At 36.6% G+C, this 18,108-nt stretch overlaps 2 protein-coding genes across 3 annotated transcripts; one reads left to right on the top strand and one right to left on the bottom strand.

Moving 5' to 3' along the window:
- Positions 1-48: 48 nt before the first annotated feature.
- Positions 49-8,154, bottom strand: dop (microtubule-associated serine/threonine (MAST) protein kinase dop). 2 transcript variants are annotated; one of them, XM_066296823.1, is made up of 15 exons: positions 7,771-8,154; positions 7,270-7,352; positions 6,942-7,114; positions 6,795-6,891; positions 5,522-6,735; positions 5,398-5,468; positions 5,116-5,343; positions 4,840-5,067; positions 3,962-4,245; positions 3,597-3,903; positions 3,313-3,539; positions 2,933-3,262; positions 2,330-2,798; positions 1,940-2,263; positions 49-1,889 (listed from the first exon to the last, which is right to left on the bottom strand). In XM_066296823.1, exons 1-15 carry the CDS (start codon positions 7,931-7,933, stop codon positions 1,378-1,380), a joined length of 4,710 nt encoding a protein of 1,569 aa, XP_066152920.1. In that variant the 5' UTR covers positions 7,934-8,154; the 3' UTR covers positions 49-1,377. The 2 variants fall into 2 exon arrangements, with proteins under 2 accessions (XP_066152920.1, XP_066152921.1); XM_066296824.1 differs by having other exon boundaries at positions 3,313-3,536.
- A 2,804-nt stretch (positions 8,155-10,958) lies between these two features.
- LOC136347086 (chemotaxis regulatory protein ChePep-like) lies at positions 10,959-18,055 on the top strand. Its single transcript, XM_066296766.1, has 6 exons — positions 10,959-11,068; positions 13,065-13,215; positions 13,270-13,482; positions 15,838-16,568; positions 16,815-17,193; positions 17,857-18,055. The coding sequence occupies exons 1-6, from the start codon at positions 11,047-11,049 to the stop codon at positions 18,053-18,055; spliced, it is 1,695 nt and encodes a 564-aa protein (XP_066152863.1). The 5' UTR covers positions 10,959-11,046.
- Positions 18,056-18,108: the final 53 nt, after the last annotated feature.

Raw genomic sequence — 18,108 nt, 5'->3', positions numbered from 1 at the left:
TACCTGGTATTGGATCAAATGTTTCTTACAAATATTCCTGAAATGACATCAAATTGATCAAATATTTTATTCGACAATCGACATAATGCATAATAAAGGATGACCGTTAAAAAGAACCTTGAGTAAGCGTTGAAGTATCAGAGACGTGATTGAGATCAATTGATCTGTTGGTCAGATATTTAATTATAAATAATATACTGCTTAATCAACGCTCTAAGCTTAAAGTTCACCATCTAATGTGTTTTTTTTATTATTATCACCCGTTAGTTATAACAGTTTAAAAACATCAGAATCACATTTTCTTCTTATATGAACTTAGGTTATTGCGTATTAAGTACTGATGAAAAAACAATTGTATACACATAGGTTACCTACAGCTAGTGTGTCTTAGCTAAGACAATAAAATGAAAATAGATAATATTTGAAGAAAGCAATAAAACAAAATAAAAATAAGCAATAAGTAGCGAATTAAACAGAGAAAAAAATTAAATGGGAAATAAAATGAATAATTTCAGAAAAACATTATGGGCCTACCCGCCTAAGCGATAGACGGCTAACATAAACTCGAATTCATCAAACATTGATGAGATTCGCTTCAGATTGCAGTAAACTTTAAGTGAAAACGTGTCGAGAAATTACTGAGTCTTAGAAAGACACACCAGGTTCACGGTGAAACATATAAACAATATTTGATTGGCAATAACTTCGATAAAAGTGAATGCCACACAAATACGATTGTTCCTAAACCAAAAACGTAGTTAAATTTAGAAGATTCAGTTGAATATACAAAACAATAATACATGAACCATCGCAACTAACCGTAATATCCTGAAAGTCATTTGTCACATTTCAAATTTCATTTGCGGTTGCCAGTGATAATTTTAGATATGAGATCCAAGTATTTCTGTAAAGTAGGTACATTACATAGCATATTATATGCTGACTTTATGTATATACGAAAAACAATTACTCTAAGAGAAAAATAGAATTTTAAATTTAAAGCAAGATATTTGATAACTCACTCACAACAATAAAAATCGTAAAACAGCCTTCTTAGTCGAATGAAACGCTTAAAATTTAAGAAACATTACATCTAACATCACATCATAATTATTCATATCCTCATATCGTAAACTTATGCGTGGAGCATTTAAACAATGATTTGCTAAAATCCATTGAGCAACTAAGCCTTCGAACCTGAAAGATTCGAACCCAAGCTTAGAACTGAAGCAGGATGCACAAACTACGAAATACACAACAAAAAATTCAGTCTTTTTTTATCTAGAAAGCAACCAAAATAAGCGAGAAATAAACCTTTGATAAACGTTATTTAGCAATTTAAGATAAGCGATACTTTTCTAAAGATTTTTAGATAATCTACTTCTTGACTGATTTGCTTGATTTGGGTTCTTTTTCCTCCGGTTTGTTAGACTTAGCTTCCTTTGGTTTGCCATCTGGCGGCTTATCCTTAGAATGAATTTTTGAAGGACATTTTTTATCTTTGGTTTCGGCGGGTGATTGAGAAAAACTTTCCATCTTACAGTCGGTCACCGACTTGGGTGAAGGGTTTTTCTCTGCCGCATTCTCAAAGTTTTTAGCATTCTCTTTTCCGATGGACAAGGATTCAGACCTGCAACCACTTGTATTTTTGACAACAACCTTTTCTGTTTTTTCCTCCACTACTGGAACGGATATTTGTGCTTGATTTTCCTGTTTCTGAGATTCCTGAATATTGTCGCCTGTACATGTCTGTTGAGGGTCTTGACTTTTATCTTTTAATTCCTGCCCACCTGTTGGCGAGTCTTTTTCTTCAGCAATACGAGGCAAAAACTCCCCAGGCCCAGCCAGTGTTAACGAAAGACGATTTTCAGATGTTGATGATGACGGACCTAAAAAAATAATAAAACTCCCATACGTTCCAAACATTTTAACGTCATACCTGGCTCATTAGGCTGTTGAAACTCTGTCTCTCCTTCCTTCTCTTTATCAGTCGAACAACCAGGTCTCCAAACTGAAGAGGTTCCTGTCCGGCTTTGAGATTTATTTACAGGAGTTACAGTACCTGAAGAGCACAGAGGCGATATAGAACATTTAGTCTCAGCACTTCTAGGATGCAAGCGGTCTGGGGATAAAGCCCTTCTTAGCAACGGAGAGCCCGGTTCTGATCCTTTGTGCCTCGCAAAATTTTTTTTTGATTGGGCTGTAACTGTGATGGGCGCAGACCCTGCACTGGGACTATATGATTGAGTAGTATTTGAACTACCTGTCATTAAAAAAATATATATGCATATATTGCCAAAACTCCACCAAAAAAAGTATGAAATCTTACCAGGTTGATGTCCAATAGGGAAAGCTAAAGGACTGGGAGAACGCGTAGGTGAAGCGGGTAACGGTGAAGGTGAAGGCGTCCGAGCTAAAGGCGAAAGCGGGATGTGCCCCACCGATTTTCTTCGATTAGGACCATTGGTGGGGCAGGACGGGCCGGAGGCATGTAAAGATTTGGAACATCCACTGGAATGTAATTTGTGTTTCAACCCATGCAACGTTGAAGGCCTCTGGTAGTGTTGTTTGGCATTTCTACCATTTGGAGCGGTTGTTGGAGAGGGAGTTCCCGATGAAGTGGAGGCGGGGGTCGAATTACCGGAATGTTGACTGAATGAGTCAGATGGTGACAGGGTTGAGCGATTAGTTGTTGCGCTCCTAACAGTGTTTGAAGAAAAACTGCTGTCATTGCGAGGAAATGACTGGAAACTTCTGCTCGGCGTGACGCTAACTGGGGATTGGATATTTGCCGCCATCTATAAAGATTCAAATACGTTATTACTTCAATAAGGTCGTTCAGCTTAACTTGTTAGCGAAGTGGAAGCATGACGTCACATTATACATATTTCAATTTTATTTCAATTAAGGTTGCAAATTAAGAAAATCAAACCTGTTGCATTTCAGCACTAGCTCTTTTAGAACTAATCCTCCGAAATAAGGAAGTTTTCCTGCGCTTGTCGCCATCCTTCTTCTGTTTCTTTTGCCTGTTCAAGCTCCTTTTGGCGAGTTTGCTTTGTCCTGGTTCTCGTTTTCTACCACCGGTTTTGATTGAGGTTTGATCCAACGGTGTAGCACGCAGACTGACGTGTTCAGCACCTCCCAAAAGCAGTTGTAAAACTTGAGTATGGTACAGCCCCTGCACGGCTTCGCCATTGATATGGGTGATCAGATCTGCAGGCCGCAGCCCAGCTTCGAAGGCCGGACTTCCCTCGTCGACCGCCTAGAAAGATCTGTTAGAAATACACAGAGAAACAACTTAATATAGCATACCATGACCAAGTGATGCATAGTGTAAATATCTGTATCCCCATAATATACCCGGATTGTATGGACGGTAAATCCGAAGCCTTTAGGACCTCTTCGGATTATTATCGGTGGTTTCAAACTTGTTACTAACGGCGATAATTCTCTACAAGGCGATGTGTCTCTAGAACTAGCAGTACTGGAGCCACCACCACTAGGAGAATGTACACTACATGGAGGAGCTTGGAAATCTTCTGAAACGTAATTGACATCACTCAAATCTCCTTATACTATCTAAACGAAATGCTCACCTGACGGAATCATCAATGACAAGCCAGAGGCCGACGCGCTCTTAACAACAGACCGAGATTTATGTTTGACGGGTTGACTAGGTACTGGAACTCTCCTCAACGGCGATAATTCTCGATTTTCTGATGACGAAGTCCCAGCATCTAAACTGCTACTGTGCTCGTCTTCCACAGAAATAGAGAATTTCGGTAACATATCACGACCATGGGCAGCCTTCCGCCTTCTATGAATCTGTGGAGATACGTCGTCACTGTCGGTTTGAGAGGATTCTGGGGTTGTAATAGTGCACAAAGATAAGTCCAAAGAAATCTATGAACAAAATGTTGTAGATATATAAAGTGTTGTTTCATATATTTTAGGCAAGTACTTTTCGAGATTCGACACATTTAGGAATGACGCCCGACTCCTGAATTATGCTCTGAGGTACTTTGGGTTTAAATTTTGATTCGCTTCCTGAAACTTCAGGAGTCGTTACTTCAGCAGTAGCGAGTGAACTCGATCTGAGGCTGCTCGAATCGGAAGTAAGACTCAGTTTCGAACCATGCGTTTTACGGTACTGTGGAGAGCACGAGGAAAACAATCCAAAGACTGGCGAATCGTCGGTATCATCTGTGTCGTCTTCAATTTCATGGCTATATCTATCCATACGACCTAAAATTTTGCCGTTAAGCTGTTTACTTGAGCGCTTCATTCTAATATTCCGAGCTTCTCCGAAAATATAATTATTACATGTAGTTTTTGTAAATTTTTTACTAATTATAACCAAATTAATCAACATAAAATTTTAATCATTTTAATGTAAGAATAATTAACTAATATTCGAATTAGAATATTTAATAATTAATAACTACATTACTATTTATTTGCTAAAAATTGCTTTTGGAAATGCGCCATCATCTGGTGGACTTAAGTATTTAAATAATTAGCGGTGATAATGTTTTTCTTTGTTGTTTAAGTTATAACGGTAACTTTCCCTCCGTTTATCCGTATTCTGCGGTGAACGTTTTTTGTAGCTTTTTAATAATTTTAAACAAAAGGTCTGAATGAAAAGGGGTAAACAGATTGAAACTATTATGTAGCCGTATAGGAGATATGGTGATAGGTCGAGAATCCTTGAAGTTTTTTCTTTTTATTTATGTTGATAAACAAGTTTCTCAGAAACTACGTATAATAATTATATCGTAGGGTGAGGGAAAGAAAATTATAAGCCCACAATTAAATTACCAAAATTTAGAAATTTCTTACTATCAAAATAACTAGTATCCTCATCATGCTCAAGCTGGGGGACAAATTCTGCCTTCTGTCTTAATAAAGAATTCCAATCTAACCCTTGAAAATACACATGGTCTTTAACTTCATGTGCTCCCCCACTCCCAAGTCTTTCCCTAGGGGAATGTTGGAGCAATGCCGTTATAAGATCTTTCCCCTCTTCTTGAATTGACCAATCTTCGTTTTCGGGCCACTCAATGTCATCTAAATCAAAAGCGTTCCATAGAACGAAAATTTAAATCTTAAACTTACCCTGCACGGTGTGTGCAAACAATTCTTCAGGCGTGTCTCCGAAAAATGGGACACAACCAATGAGAAATTCGTATAATATAATGCCCATAGACCACCAATCCACTGGTTTGCCATAACCTTGCCTAAGAATAACCTCTGGAGCGATGTATTCAGGGGTACCAAACACTTGCTTGTCAGAAAATTGATGGGCTTCAGAATCAATGTATCCTTCATATAAGTTTGTGGCCACTGAAATATTAATTTAAAGTACTAGTTACTTATTGTCTTAACATGAAAACTTACGTGACATTAGCCCCATTTTGCTTAGACCAAAGTCCGTCAATTTAATGTGCCCAAGGGCAGTAATTAACAAGCTAAAATATGTTTATATCAGGATATAATATTTAAAAAGTATTACCTAACCTACTTGTCTGGTTTAAGATCTCTATGCACAATTCCGTAAGAATGAAGGTATTCCACGGCTAAAACTGTTTCCGCGAAATAAAATCTAGCCATATCCGGAGGTAAAGGGCCAATATTCTTTAACAAACTAGCACAGTCTCCACCCTCCACATACTCCATAACTAGGCATAAATGTTTCTTCGTTTCAAAGCTACAATACATGCTTACTACAAAGGGATTGTCGGCGAAACTCAGTATATCACGTTCGGCAAATACTTGTTCTACTTGATTTCTTAGCATAAGATTGTTTTTGTTGATTTTCTTCATGGCAAATCTCTGCCTGGTTTGTTTATGTTTAACTAAATAAACTGCTCCATATGCCCCATTAGAGATCAGCTTGACTACTTCAAAGTCTTGTTCATTTGGATTATTAAGGTGCTTCTTCACTGTTGGAGTGGATGTTGACATACAAAGGGAAGAACGAGAAGAATTGGCAGACCAATTGCAGTCTTTCAACTCTTGCTGCAACTCTGCTATAGGATCTCTATTGAGACCTAATTTCTGAATTATATACTGAGGTATGTCAGCTTTCAAGCCTTGGAGTCCCTTAACTTGTCCTTCGGCTGCCTCTAAAAAGTGGTAAAACTCTTCTGGATCAAATTCAAGACATTCCAGAAGTCGAGCAGGTCTAGAAATTATTAGAAGAAGTTTTTTAATAAACCCTGTAACCATGGCTGCTGCATCTTCTGATTTTTCCTTAGTTTCCATAAGCAATCTTTCTAAATTTTCTGACATTTCATAAAAATAACGACTAGTAATTAATTTGTTTTGGGATTTATATAGACAATCTCTGGCCATTTCCAAAACTTGATGATGAACAAATCTGACAATTGGTAAATAATCACATTCCTCCCCAAAATCAAATGTTTTGTTTTCTTCTATATAATTGGACAATCTTTCTTCCATCTGCTGTGTAGCCTTAGGAAACCTCTCTTTGTATAACACATTCATCATACATATTTCGTTGTCAATTACTGGAGACCTGCTTGGACTACTGAGGCTCCTAGATCGTGGCCTATGTAAATGGGATTTATGTATAACACAATTGTCATCATAACTATTTCCTGGCAAAGACGGATTACTTTCATTACTAGAAAAATGATGAGTTAACATTTTAATGTCTTCAGTGGTGGGGATATGCGGTAACTGATGAAGCCTTTCTTGACTAGAACACTTGGACTGAAATAAATAAAAATTAAAAAATAAATATTTAAATTAATGTACTTTAAACCACTAACCGACATATTGGAACTTCCTGGAGTGGTTCCATACCCCGAAGATGGCAAAGATGCCACAGACCACCTTCTGCCATCCCCTCGATACCCGGCAACAACTCTACAACATCGATGAAATACTCAATTTGTCAGTTTTACTTTGATTCTCACCTCTTAATTGGCGCAAAAGAAAAGTTAATGAAACTTTGAGGATTTCTAGGACTATCGATGGGGCTTCCACATATTGGTGAATGAGATCGTGGTAAAATAGGGGAGGTATTTGCAACAAGACTTAATCGGTTTATGGTCGGCCGACTGTTCCGTCGATTTATGTTGATGTCTCTCTGCAATTTTTGTCAATCAGACTAGTAAATTGCAATTTTTAATTAAAGTTAAAATAAAGCATGCTTCATCTGTTTTCAAAAAAATACCTTAATAAGTCAAAATTAGTCGTAATCTAATGCATTTCTCTATAAAATGGTTCATAAGATGCACTTACCATACTTGCAGAAAGTGAGGGTGCTGACTTTCCAAGAACAGAGTTATGAAATTTCAACAAATTTGATGATGCATGTTGTAGATCTACAAAGAAATATAACCTTTGAAATTTAGGAAGTCTAACTGGCATTAGCTATTATTAAATGAAAAGAATAGATAAGTTTCTAATTAGGTAGGCACAAGAAATAGAAGATCTTTTATTTATTGCTTAGTCTTCAACCTTAAGGTGTCAGAGATTGAAAACCAGCAAAAAATAGTACTGCATGACTCAACCAATAGTTAGGTATAGTTGAGTAATGGTTAGGAAATTGCCTCCAAAAACACAAAATTTAAGAGATATGTTGTGAAATTAGAAGATATGATAGTCAGTTAATTTAGGAAGAATTTTTCTAAATACTTTATTTTCTTCAATATTGACTTTAATAGAATCAAGGGAAAGCCACTGGCAAATAAAATAATGTGCTGTTTGGGAATTGGGCAAGAGACAAATATAGATGATTACCTGACTGGTGTCGCATAGAAACAAGGGCAGACTCCTGAACAGGTCCCACGCTGCATCTCTGCTTTTGTTCCAAATAAACTCGAGGTTCATCGAAAACCAGAACTCTTGCAGAATTCGAACGAGACCGCGACTTAGCCCCGTTGTTTTCAGTGTGGTCCTCCATCTATTGTCTCACGTCTCACCACTTTCACTCGTCGAGGCTGGTTTCAACTTCATTTACCAAGCCGACACGTTAACATATGTGTTAACTGAAGATAGACTACTAACTTTATAGCACAAGTCGTACTTGAAGCCATTATTATTGTTATTATTACAATTAATTTAATGAAACACTGCGAAAAACGTAACAAATGGATGGATGACAGATACTACCTCCTTCCTCCACTCCCCTCCTTCTAGCATTGTTGCTAAGTGTTCACAGAAGATTTCCTTTAAAATATCTTAGGACAATTTTCTATATTTATTAGGTACATTTAATATTAATTTTAATGAAATCTTGCTATTGTGTCATAAAAACCTGCATAAATTTATCGATATCTTCACCGTTGGCATCAGATTCTATCAAGTTCCTCCCGCACTGTTTGTATTACGTTTTAAATTTATAAACTAACATGTTTCAATGTGTATCTTTCATCGAATTTTAACAATTTCTGAAATGGATTTATCTTTTAAAACTTGGGGAGTATGCAACATGTTATAATTTAAATATACAAGTAATTATGATAGTGATGACCGCAATTTACAATTTAACTCGAGATCAAAATAATCAGATATTTGGATTCGCGGCCAATCTGGCAATGCTGCGAAAAGCACAAATATAAGGAACTTGACAGTTCCCCTCATCAAAACCAATAAAGATGGCTATTTTAGTATCACGTGATGCAATTCGCCCAAAATTTAAAAGTGTTTCGAGCTTGTATGTTGGGTTGCCTAGCACGTTTTGGCTTTTCGAGTAATAACTATAATTAATTATAGATACTTACTTTGCCCAGTATGATCATCAATATAATTGTGATAGTCAATAATGCGGAACACATTGTGCTGGGACTTTGATTATTCGATGTAATATATCCACGCATTAGGTACTGAAAGAAATCATTAGCAATGAGTTAGGACAAGTACTAGAGTGATTCTTGAATATTTTTATGTTTAGAAATATGATGAGCGTTACTTTTCGTCGGCAAATAGTTAATTGTATAGTTTACGATAACGAATTGAGTTATAAGTATCTTTGAAATGTGACACATTTAAAAATGCAAAAATTATTTGAAAAACATTACTTCTGGTATATCAGTTATATCAGGGTAAGCACGGAGGATTTAAACACCGCAACGGTATAGTAATTCATTTTTAGCGCAAACCTTGTTTTTTTTATCCAATTAACTAAAATTTGTGCAAAACCATAAAATGATATAATACATTAAATGGAAAAAGATTTAATACATCACACATTTAATAAGATCATCAAAAAACCTTTCGCCGGTGTTGCAACATCAGAGACATGTCTTCGATAAATTCATTTCTTGTACCGTGTGTCTCAGGAGAAATATAACAAGAGGACACATGGATCAAAAATTATTAAATTTGTTAATTACGTTTGGAGGTTGAGTCCTACTTGTTGTAAAACTATGGTTTAATAAGAAATTAGTTGATTTCGTGTCATACAGTGTATTTTAAAAACAAATTTATAAAAATCATCTCCAATAAGGTGTCTTTATATTTTAAGATACTAAAAAATTCAAGTAAAAAAGTTGTTTAGATAGCAATCTTATATCTCTGTATCCAATTTTAGCGTCGTAAAAGTATTTTTCGAAAAAAAATTCAATCATACAACGAGCATCTCGTAAACATTATAACAAAAAATAAATATCAAATTTAACACACCAGATTTATAGCCAAACTAATTAGCAACAAGTTTACCATTTTATAATCATTATTTATTCGATAAATCACCACCCATATCCGCACGTGATACGATCCTTCATCTGAATTCCCTACAACTGTTTTGAATATGATTCCATCATTAAAGAGTTAACATTTGTAATTCTTTGCTGTAATATTCCTGCATCATTAGCAAGTAGTTCAATATAAACTAATCATTTGAATCGACCCCATAAAAAGAAGTCCAATATTGAAAGGTCTGGAAATCGCGGGGGCCACTTTATCGGTCCATTTCGGGCAATCTAGTTTTAGTTAACAAATTAGAGACAGAAATGACAAAGTTTGACAATTTGCGTCAATATCTACCTTTGTTTTTGTTGGAATATATTCAAAACAATTTTAAGGAATTCCGACGAGGAATCGAAAGATGGAGGAGTATGGGTGGTGGTGACGTCGAATAAATAATTGTAGTAAAATGGGAAATTTACTGCTAATTAGTTTGTTAACTAATTATAACTTTGATGTGTTAGATTTGATGTTTTGCAGCCCATAGATTTGCAACAAGCAGGACTCAACCTCCGAACGTTATTCTAAAATTCGTATATTTTGGCCATTTATTCCCTTATTACATCTATCCTGGAACACACTCTATGTGAAGACACGCCTTTGATAATCAATAGCAAATTGCTTCATCAACTCCCTATGTGCACCACCCACTGAAGGAATCCGGCCGTTTAAGTTCGACTCTGGCTCCCTGGCTTTCCAGGTCCGAAAGAACGACCCTAATCGTTTAAGTCCTAAGAAGGACCCTCCAATCGCCTAGGTCCGACTTAGGCATTTCGGTCACCTAGATCCGAAAATTGACCATAGTTATCTATGTCCGAAACGGAACATGGCCTGAGTTTTTTTAATGATCACCCTTAGTATCGCATAAAATCAGAAATTACTTTGTTAATTAGCGATTGATCTTGAATTGCCAACTAGTCAGACATTCCGGCAATGTCGTTTTGTTGTCCGTAAGCTATTAAACGTTGCGGAGCTGATGAATTGATGGGTAATCTGGACGTTGATGAAATCACCAAGCGCATCAACTGGGATTCCTTTTTTTACTTAAATGCAATAACTAAATTATGACCGTAACTGTCGAAAAAGCTCTATATTGTTTTGCAGAAGGCATAAATTGGAATAAAAGAAGCAGCATATATTTCAACAAAAACTTAAAATTCAAAACGAATTTACAATAAAATAAGATAGCTCTCATAGGTATCCTATCGCAGTATGTATGAATCCGCTGCAATAATCCTTTCTCCTACAGAAGTTAAGCTATATAAGTACTTTGTCTGTACGAATCTGCGGCAGTTCTTTCTTAACTACTTTATTGTTCGCCCTGCTAAGATGCATATTGCACTTTCGCAAGGTAAAGTCAATTTTTTCAGCACAAACGGCAACATGTGGATTAGTACCGTTTATGGTGACAGTGAAATAGTTCTTGTGGGTGATACGGAGTTTCTTAAACTTTATCCGAACGGAGTTTTAAAGTTATCATTATTTTAATTTTTTTCTTATTCCAGAGGTCTTAGGTCATGCTTGCTTATAAGCAGGTAGTGATCTCCCACTCTTAGACCTAAACATTTCGTTTCTCAATTGGGGGCGCATATTTTGATCTCAATTCAAACCAAGTTTGAAAATATTTCTTGCGCTGTGTATATAATGAGAAATTTCTACATGTATTTTAACGTGTTACAATTGGGGTAGAAACGAATGGGCAGATTAGAGAAAAATTGAAAATTGTCAAAATGTTTCGGCGAAATAAAAAATGTTTGGTACCTCTAGCCAAACATTAACATCAGCTTTAAAAAAGAAATATGTGGCCAATAAAATTAAATTAAAAAAAAAATCTGAAAACCCTTCCTATGTCGTATAAAAAGTACCGAGTGTCCTAGATTACAAAAAAATATTCATCTTGCTCCGAAAGACCAATTAAACAATCTGACTGTTTATATACAACGGAAAGATCATCCTTATGTAATATTTTAATAGCGTTTCAAGTTGTTTATATGGTAGTGAAACATTTACCTAATTTTATTTAAAAGAGAAAATTTCAGCCATTTCGATCATGCTTTCATGTTACATCTCACAGTCAGCAGTAATATAATTGTCTGGATCGATAGTAATTGTAACGATTCTGGAAAAAAAGCTTTGCAAGAAACACATAACATTATTTATTATAGTAATAAAATCAATAATGTAAAATAGTTATACAGAACGTCCGGAAATGGCGTGCAAATACTTTGGGAGGGGATTGCTTGGGCTAAAATCAAGTGATTCTGCATGTATAATCATAAAGTTGATCATGCTTCCTTCTCGATATACGGAGTGTTCAATTTTTAGATTTTTCATAGATTTTACTTCTAAACCGCTGTAGTTCTCGAAAAATATTAAATTGAAACTTTGAACACATGCCAATTTGCACTTCTAGATTAAAAAAATCATCGTTAAGATCTTCAGGGTAGTCCATTTTCTGTCCTCAGACCCTCTTTCTCCGGCCCAAATTTTTTTGCGGCGCGCCGTCGAGCCCTCACTTTCCGAAATGGGAATTTTGGTTTCAGCCTATTTGTGAAACACCCCAATTTTACCTTAATTTGTCCATATCAGGGATTGACCCTAATCAATGGGAAATGTCGCGTATTTGTTGCTATTTTCGCAAATAAGTCAAAAACAGTTAAAAAGGCGGAAATTCAATATGAAATATTCTCAATTCGATGAGTGATTTAAGTTTTAACAAGGCGCCACTAAGCGGACAGGGGCGCACCACGAAAAAGTTTAGAGTGGAAAAAGGAGTGTGACACCAGAAAATGAACTTTGTTATATTAAACGTTCGCAACGAGCTTTTAAATCTCGTTGTGCAGATTCTAAACCGTGGTGCGTATACAAAGTTTTAACTTAATATCTCAAAAACTGTAGCACCTCTGAAACATAATCTATCAGAAGTCTTATGTAAAAAAATGTTTATCTGAAACAGTATCTGAATAATGAAACCTCTGCAACATCATCTTTAAATGAAGAATCATCATAATTTAACCTAAAGAATCGCCTCTCAGCATACTTGCAAGCCATTCCCGGGCACCTTGCATAAATGAACCATGTTGACTTTCAACCAAAACGCTTCAGCTAAGTGGTACTGTTACTCAATACTATTATTTAATTCGAGCTTACTCATAATGTTACTACAGTTCCATATTCTCTCAACGTCATACATATTTCAATTATTAAATTAAATTGATCAAGTTCGTATGAATATATTATGGCTGATAATGACTTTTGCGCCAGATTAAATTAGCAATAATTGCAGTGCATAATCCAAAGTTACGCTCGAGTGGTCGTTAATGAGCACCTATCTGTACGTTTTCCAGTTGGTATCCTGTTTCTGGCCTTGCAGTGTCATTCTCAGGGAGCTTCGTCTCCGAATTCTGAGAACAACAGGCATTTTCCCACAGATCCACAGTACCAACCTATAGATAGGCGCAATATAAAGCAGGAACGACCTTTGCAACCAATTTCAAGGTAAGTAGGTCAATAGATATACTCGGTTAGTTCGGTGCAAATGTTATGTCATAGTGCTGGGGCAACAAAGGACCAACACGAGACGACCCAGCCTCAAGCGACTCAGCATGAGTCCATTTACACACTCCAGGACTCCAACGATCCCGAGCCCAATGGGAGGACGAAGCGAGGAAAGAAATTGGCAAAAGTAGAGCAGTATCTGAAAGAAGTGACACCAACAACTAAAACGCTCTACGAACCGAGACAGTACCAAGCTGAGTCACAGTTGTAAGTAGATTTTACGGCGTTGCTTTAATGGACGAATATTGGACAAATACAGGCATATTTAATGCAAATTTCATTTCGAGAAACTGCAGTGTGTCAAATTAAGACCTGCAGTAAGTTGTGGTCTCTGGTGTCAGTATAATTTGTGCGACCAAGCTTGACTGGCTGCATGACCAAGTGCAATATCCTCTCTGCAGATAAATGCATGCTCTTGTTACTTCAAAATTCAAGAGGCAGTAAGAGGTTTTAATGCCTAATATGCTTGTAGGTTTTGTAAATTTACGTTAATATATTTTATTTATTGCAATTATTAATAGAGTGAAAGGGGACGGAATCAGCAGTTCTCGAAAACTTATCACTTTGGTAAAATATTTATTAAATAACTATTAACGTTATATTCCTAAATAAATTATTTTACTGTTGGTTGGCCGTTGACCTAATTTTATGGTTGTCGTTGTCTCCAATTTTAATATCTTTTACAAAAAAGGTTTTTTGCGAAATTGTGTTTCACCAGATTTAAAAAGTGGGTACTTTTTAGGCACTGTTGTTACAAGTTAGAGTTGCAATAAACAGACATGAGAAAATACACCTATATAGGTGCCTATAATAACGAAACAATGACAATATAATAGTATATTCCTACACGCCAATAGCTAAATAAAAAGACGGAAGGTTCTCAGGAACCAAATTTAACCGTTTCTTCGCCAAACGAACGTGGTTTAACACTAATTAAAATTAAAAAAAAAACAAACGGAAAAAGCATTGTAGGTACTCAGATATAATGGCCATTTTTAGTTTTTAATTTAATTTTTGTTTCTGTTGTCGGTTACAGTACATGCATCACTAATTGTCTCGAATGTGGTCATTGTTCTCTAATAAATTGAGAGAATTTTTGTAAAAATTATATAATAATTATTCATCCAGTTACCTAGTTCAGCTGTTTATTACCAACTTTAAATATCTGCACAAGTTACATGAACTAATTCTACGGTATCAAAAATGATGTTTTATAGAGACGGTTGTATACAGGGTCCCGCGAGAGTGCCTCAGATTTCCATGATTTCTATACCATTAAAGGTAGCAATATTTTCTGTAGCAAAATTTCATAGCATATACAGACGTATTTTCAGAAATGATTATCTAATGCACAGGGTGACCCTTAAAAAGTGTGACGATACGCAACTCTGTAATTTTAAGTGAAACTCCCCATTTTTTTTAATTTTCAGATTTCTTGTTAAATTTCAAATTCAGTTTGTGCGAGGTGTCATATCTTCAAAATATCTCCGAGTTATTCGGAAAAATTGACAGCTGCAAGGTTTCACGGAAACCGGTATTGAGCGCTACCCGTTGTAAGTTTCGGGATCCGTCTCCTACGGCTCAAAGAGGACCTAATAAGCTATAATTTGACGTATTTTTATTTATTTTTTTAATCCTCCATAACCGCTGAAATAGGCCTCCGAAGTTGCACGACGACAGCGTCGCGTTCAAAATTCAAAAATTTACAGTTTTGATTGACATTACCTTATCTTTAAACCCAGCAATTTTTGAGTTCCGAAAATAGCCCTGATTTGGCCTCCAAATATTTTGATATTCACGTCGTCTCGCTTCTGACAGTTTTTACTCTTTTCTATTTTTCAAAGTTGAGACTGCCAGTTTGCAAAATTCACTCAAGAAATCTACTAAAGCTGATTCCGAAATTCATAGTGGTTAACGCGCAATACCGGTTTCTGTGGAACCCTCAGGTTGTCAAATTTTTCCAAATAATTAGGAGACGGTAAATTTCATAGATAAGATACTTTATATAAACTGACCTTAAAATTTAACGAGAAATCCCAAAATAACAAAAAAAAATTGAAGGGTTCAATTTAAAATAACGAAATTGTACATTGGTAACACTTTTTGGGTTCACCCTGTATATTACAAAATAATTTCTGGAAATAGGCCTTTGAGTGTTATGTAACCCTGCAGAAGAAAAATTTATTAGCTTTATCGGCGTAGACGCTAAGGAGGTCTGACGCACTATCGCAGGACTCTGTATTTTTCTTACTAACTGTGACGCTGCAATAACTTTCATTTACGGAGAACTTTTGCCATGTATCTTCTTGTAGAAGTTAAGTTTCAAGAATCTACATTTCACATTATTTCCGGGGATTAAGAATTATGAAACTGCAATAACCAAACAAATTTAATGTAGTCACGGTTTTGGTTTCAGTCAATGCTTAAAATCTACCGCACATTTTTCTGCCCAATTAATTTTTTATCTATAACAAAAGGTATATGAACATTATGATCCCTAAGACAAAAGAAATGTAAGAAGTTAATTTAAATAGAAGCATAACGTTTCGAATCTTTTTAAAGATTGCCCCTATATGAGCAGTACATCATCGAGACTTCGAAGCCTACTCCAATTGCTCAAAACATTCTCGCCATTCAGAATGCCATATTAGCCCGGGAAAACGCTATATATGAACAGAAAAGGTCTGAACAGCTTCAGAGACAATTAAAGGCTAAAGAGGGACATGCGCAGAACTACGACATTTCCGAACCTGAGGATGAGTATGTTTACTACACAAACGTCGCGGATGGAAATGAGCCTGCCATTGGAGATGAAGAGGACAAAGAGGAGGAAGAAGACGATGATGATGGAGAGGAGGAAACACCTGCGACGAAGCCGGATGCTGAGTATGAAGAGAGATCTGCACCACTTTCCAAGGAAGAAAAATCGAAGACTCCTAACCGGGAAATTGTATATTACCACAATGTAGAATATAATCGCGAGTCTGGAGATAAACAATCATATGAAAAGAAAAACGGTGTATCGGAGCATACTCCCGTAGCAAAGAATGACGAGCAAGAAGACGATGACGAAGAACCCGAGAAGGAGGCCGAAGAGGAAGGAGAAGAAGAAGAAGAAGGGGAAGAAGGGGAAGAAGAAAAGGAAGACGAAGAACCGCAAAAGCCACCCCCACCTAAATTTCAAGCCAAATTACCTGAAGAGATTAGGCAGAAAGTTTTCCTGCCAACTGAGGCAGGGTTGAGTCATCTGTACCAACCCCAAGATCCATATGAACTCCCCGAGGATGTGAAAGGTAAGCCAATATTGTGGAAACACTGGTTGGTTCAAGATACAAGTGAGTCCAACTTTATTCCGTAACAGGAGATATAGATTGAATGAACAGAAAGGTCTTTGTATCTAAATTACCTCTATAACTAGAGCTATAAAAGCTTGACCGTTGTTGCTTCTGGTAAGTAATTGTCAAAGTTAAAGGAACATATTTTTAAGCGAACTAACCCCCAATAGAGACCTATCGTGTCAACTTTTCCCTTTTTTATAGTACCATCGAAGAAGCCTAAGGAGCAAATCTACGTATCAGACGTGAAATATGAAAAGAACATAGTGTATAAACCCGGGCAAGCACCCCACGAAGAAGTGACTTACTACATCGAACCAGAAATAGTTGAGTACCAGTTGGAATCTGCCCCAACTGTCAATTACATAACTGATGACAAGAAGGGGATGTATTTGTGGCAGCCGAGCGAAACACCGACCCAGCAAATTCAACCAACCCCGAAAGATGACAACTACCAGAAATACAGAAGCAACGTTGCTCAGTACCATCAAGTTCCGGTAACCAAAGCCACGAAACCGAAACAACAATTTGTGGCTTACGTTTTAGTTCCTCATACTCAGCAACCCTCGACCAGTCAACAGAGGTAGGATCATTATCATTGGTCGTCTGACACTAATATGTTCTACATAGGGGGAAATGTTAACAAAAGTCGTAGATTTTTGAATTCTGACATGAAGCCGTCGAGGAAATTGGGGCATTCCATTTGAAATGAGAGAGTTATTGGGGTTTGAGGTCGTGTAACTTCGGAGGCCTATTTCGGGGGTCATGGAGAAATTGAAAAAAAAATTACAACACGTCGAAACGTAGCTTATTAGGCCCTCTTAGAGGCCCATAAGACCGATTCCGGAATTCGCAGCTATTAGAATAGAGCACCAATTTGAGTAACACCTTGCAGCTATCAATATTTTCAATTTTTCCTGAATAACTCGGAAACAATTCATTTTTACTGTATAGACGATGAATCTGGAAATGACGAAAAAAATAGCGAGGGAGGGGGGTTGATTTCATATAAAAAACATCATTTGGTGCTACCGCAGTCTTATGACAGATCCTACACGTTTGAGGATGATTTCAAAATACGTACCTCTTAATGAACAAAAACTTTGATAAGCCTTTCATTCTAAAACTCACATTTGCTGAGATATTTCGCTTTCACCCGCCGAGAAGCAACGCTGCGTCTATTTCGGGTACTTCTAGGACTATCGTCGTATATCAAAAATTCTCGAAAGAAAAAATTGCGTTTCAGCTACCAAACTCAGCAATACGCCATTCAGGATTCGCCGCCACAGAATCAAGCCCAGCAACAAGCAGATGCCCCAGCTTACTTGGGACCAACAGACGAGGAGTATCAACAGTCTCAGGTGAAGCAGAAGCTGGGGAGGAACTCCAGTTTAAGAATCCTAAAAACTGGAAAGCCAGTTGTATTCATAGGCCATGAAGAGTAACTTTTTTAGATGTCCTCAAATTGTGACGTAACATTTTTTTGATATTATTTATT

The sequence above is a fragment of the Euwallacea fornicatus genome, chromosome 26 (genome assembly GCF_040115645.1).
Source record: "Euwallacea fornicatus isolate EFF26 chromosome 26, ASM4011564v1, whole genome shotgun sequence".
Taxonomy (NCBI): domain Eukaryota; kingdom Metazoa; phylum Arthropoda; class Insecta; order Coleoptera; family Curculionidae; genus Euwallacea; species Euwallacea fornicatus.
The sequence above is the reverse complement of the archived record's forward strand: the minus strand, read 5'-3'. Positions and strand labels throughout refer to the sequence as shown.

Coding starts and splice junctions, on each gene's coding strand:
- LOC136347086 (XM_066296766.1), top strand. CDS start 11,047: ATGCATATTGCACTTTCGCAAG. Junction 13,216..13,269: donor CCTTTGCAACCAATTTCAAG/GTAAGTAGGTCA, acceptor GTTATGTCATAG/TGCTGGGGCAACAAAGGACC. Junction 17,194..17,856: donor CCCTCGACCAGTCAACAGAG/GTAGGATCATTA, acceptor ATTGCGTTTCAG/CTACCAAACTCAGCAATACG.
- dop (XM_066296823.1), bottom strand. CDS start 7,933: ATGGAGGACCACACTGAAAACAACGGGGCTAAGTCGCGGTCTCGTTCG. Junction 5,469..5,521: donor AGAGATCTTAAACCAGACAA/GTAGGTTAGGTA, acceptor AACATATTTTAG/CTTGTTAATTACTGCCCTTG. Junction 2,799..2,932: donor CTAGTGCTGAAATGCAACAG/GTTTGATTTTCT, acceptor GAATCTTTATAG/ATGGCGGCAAATATCCAATC.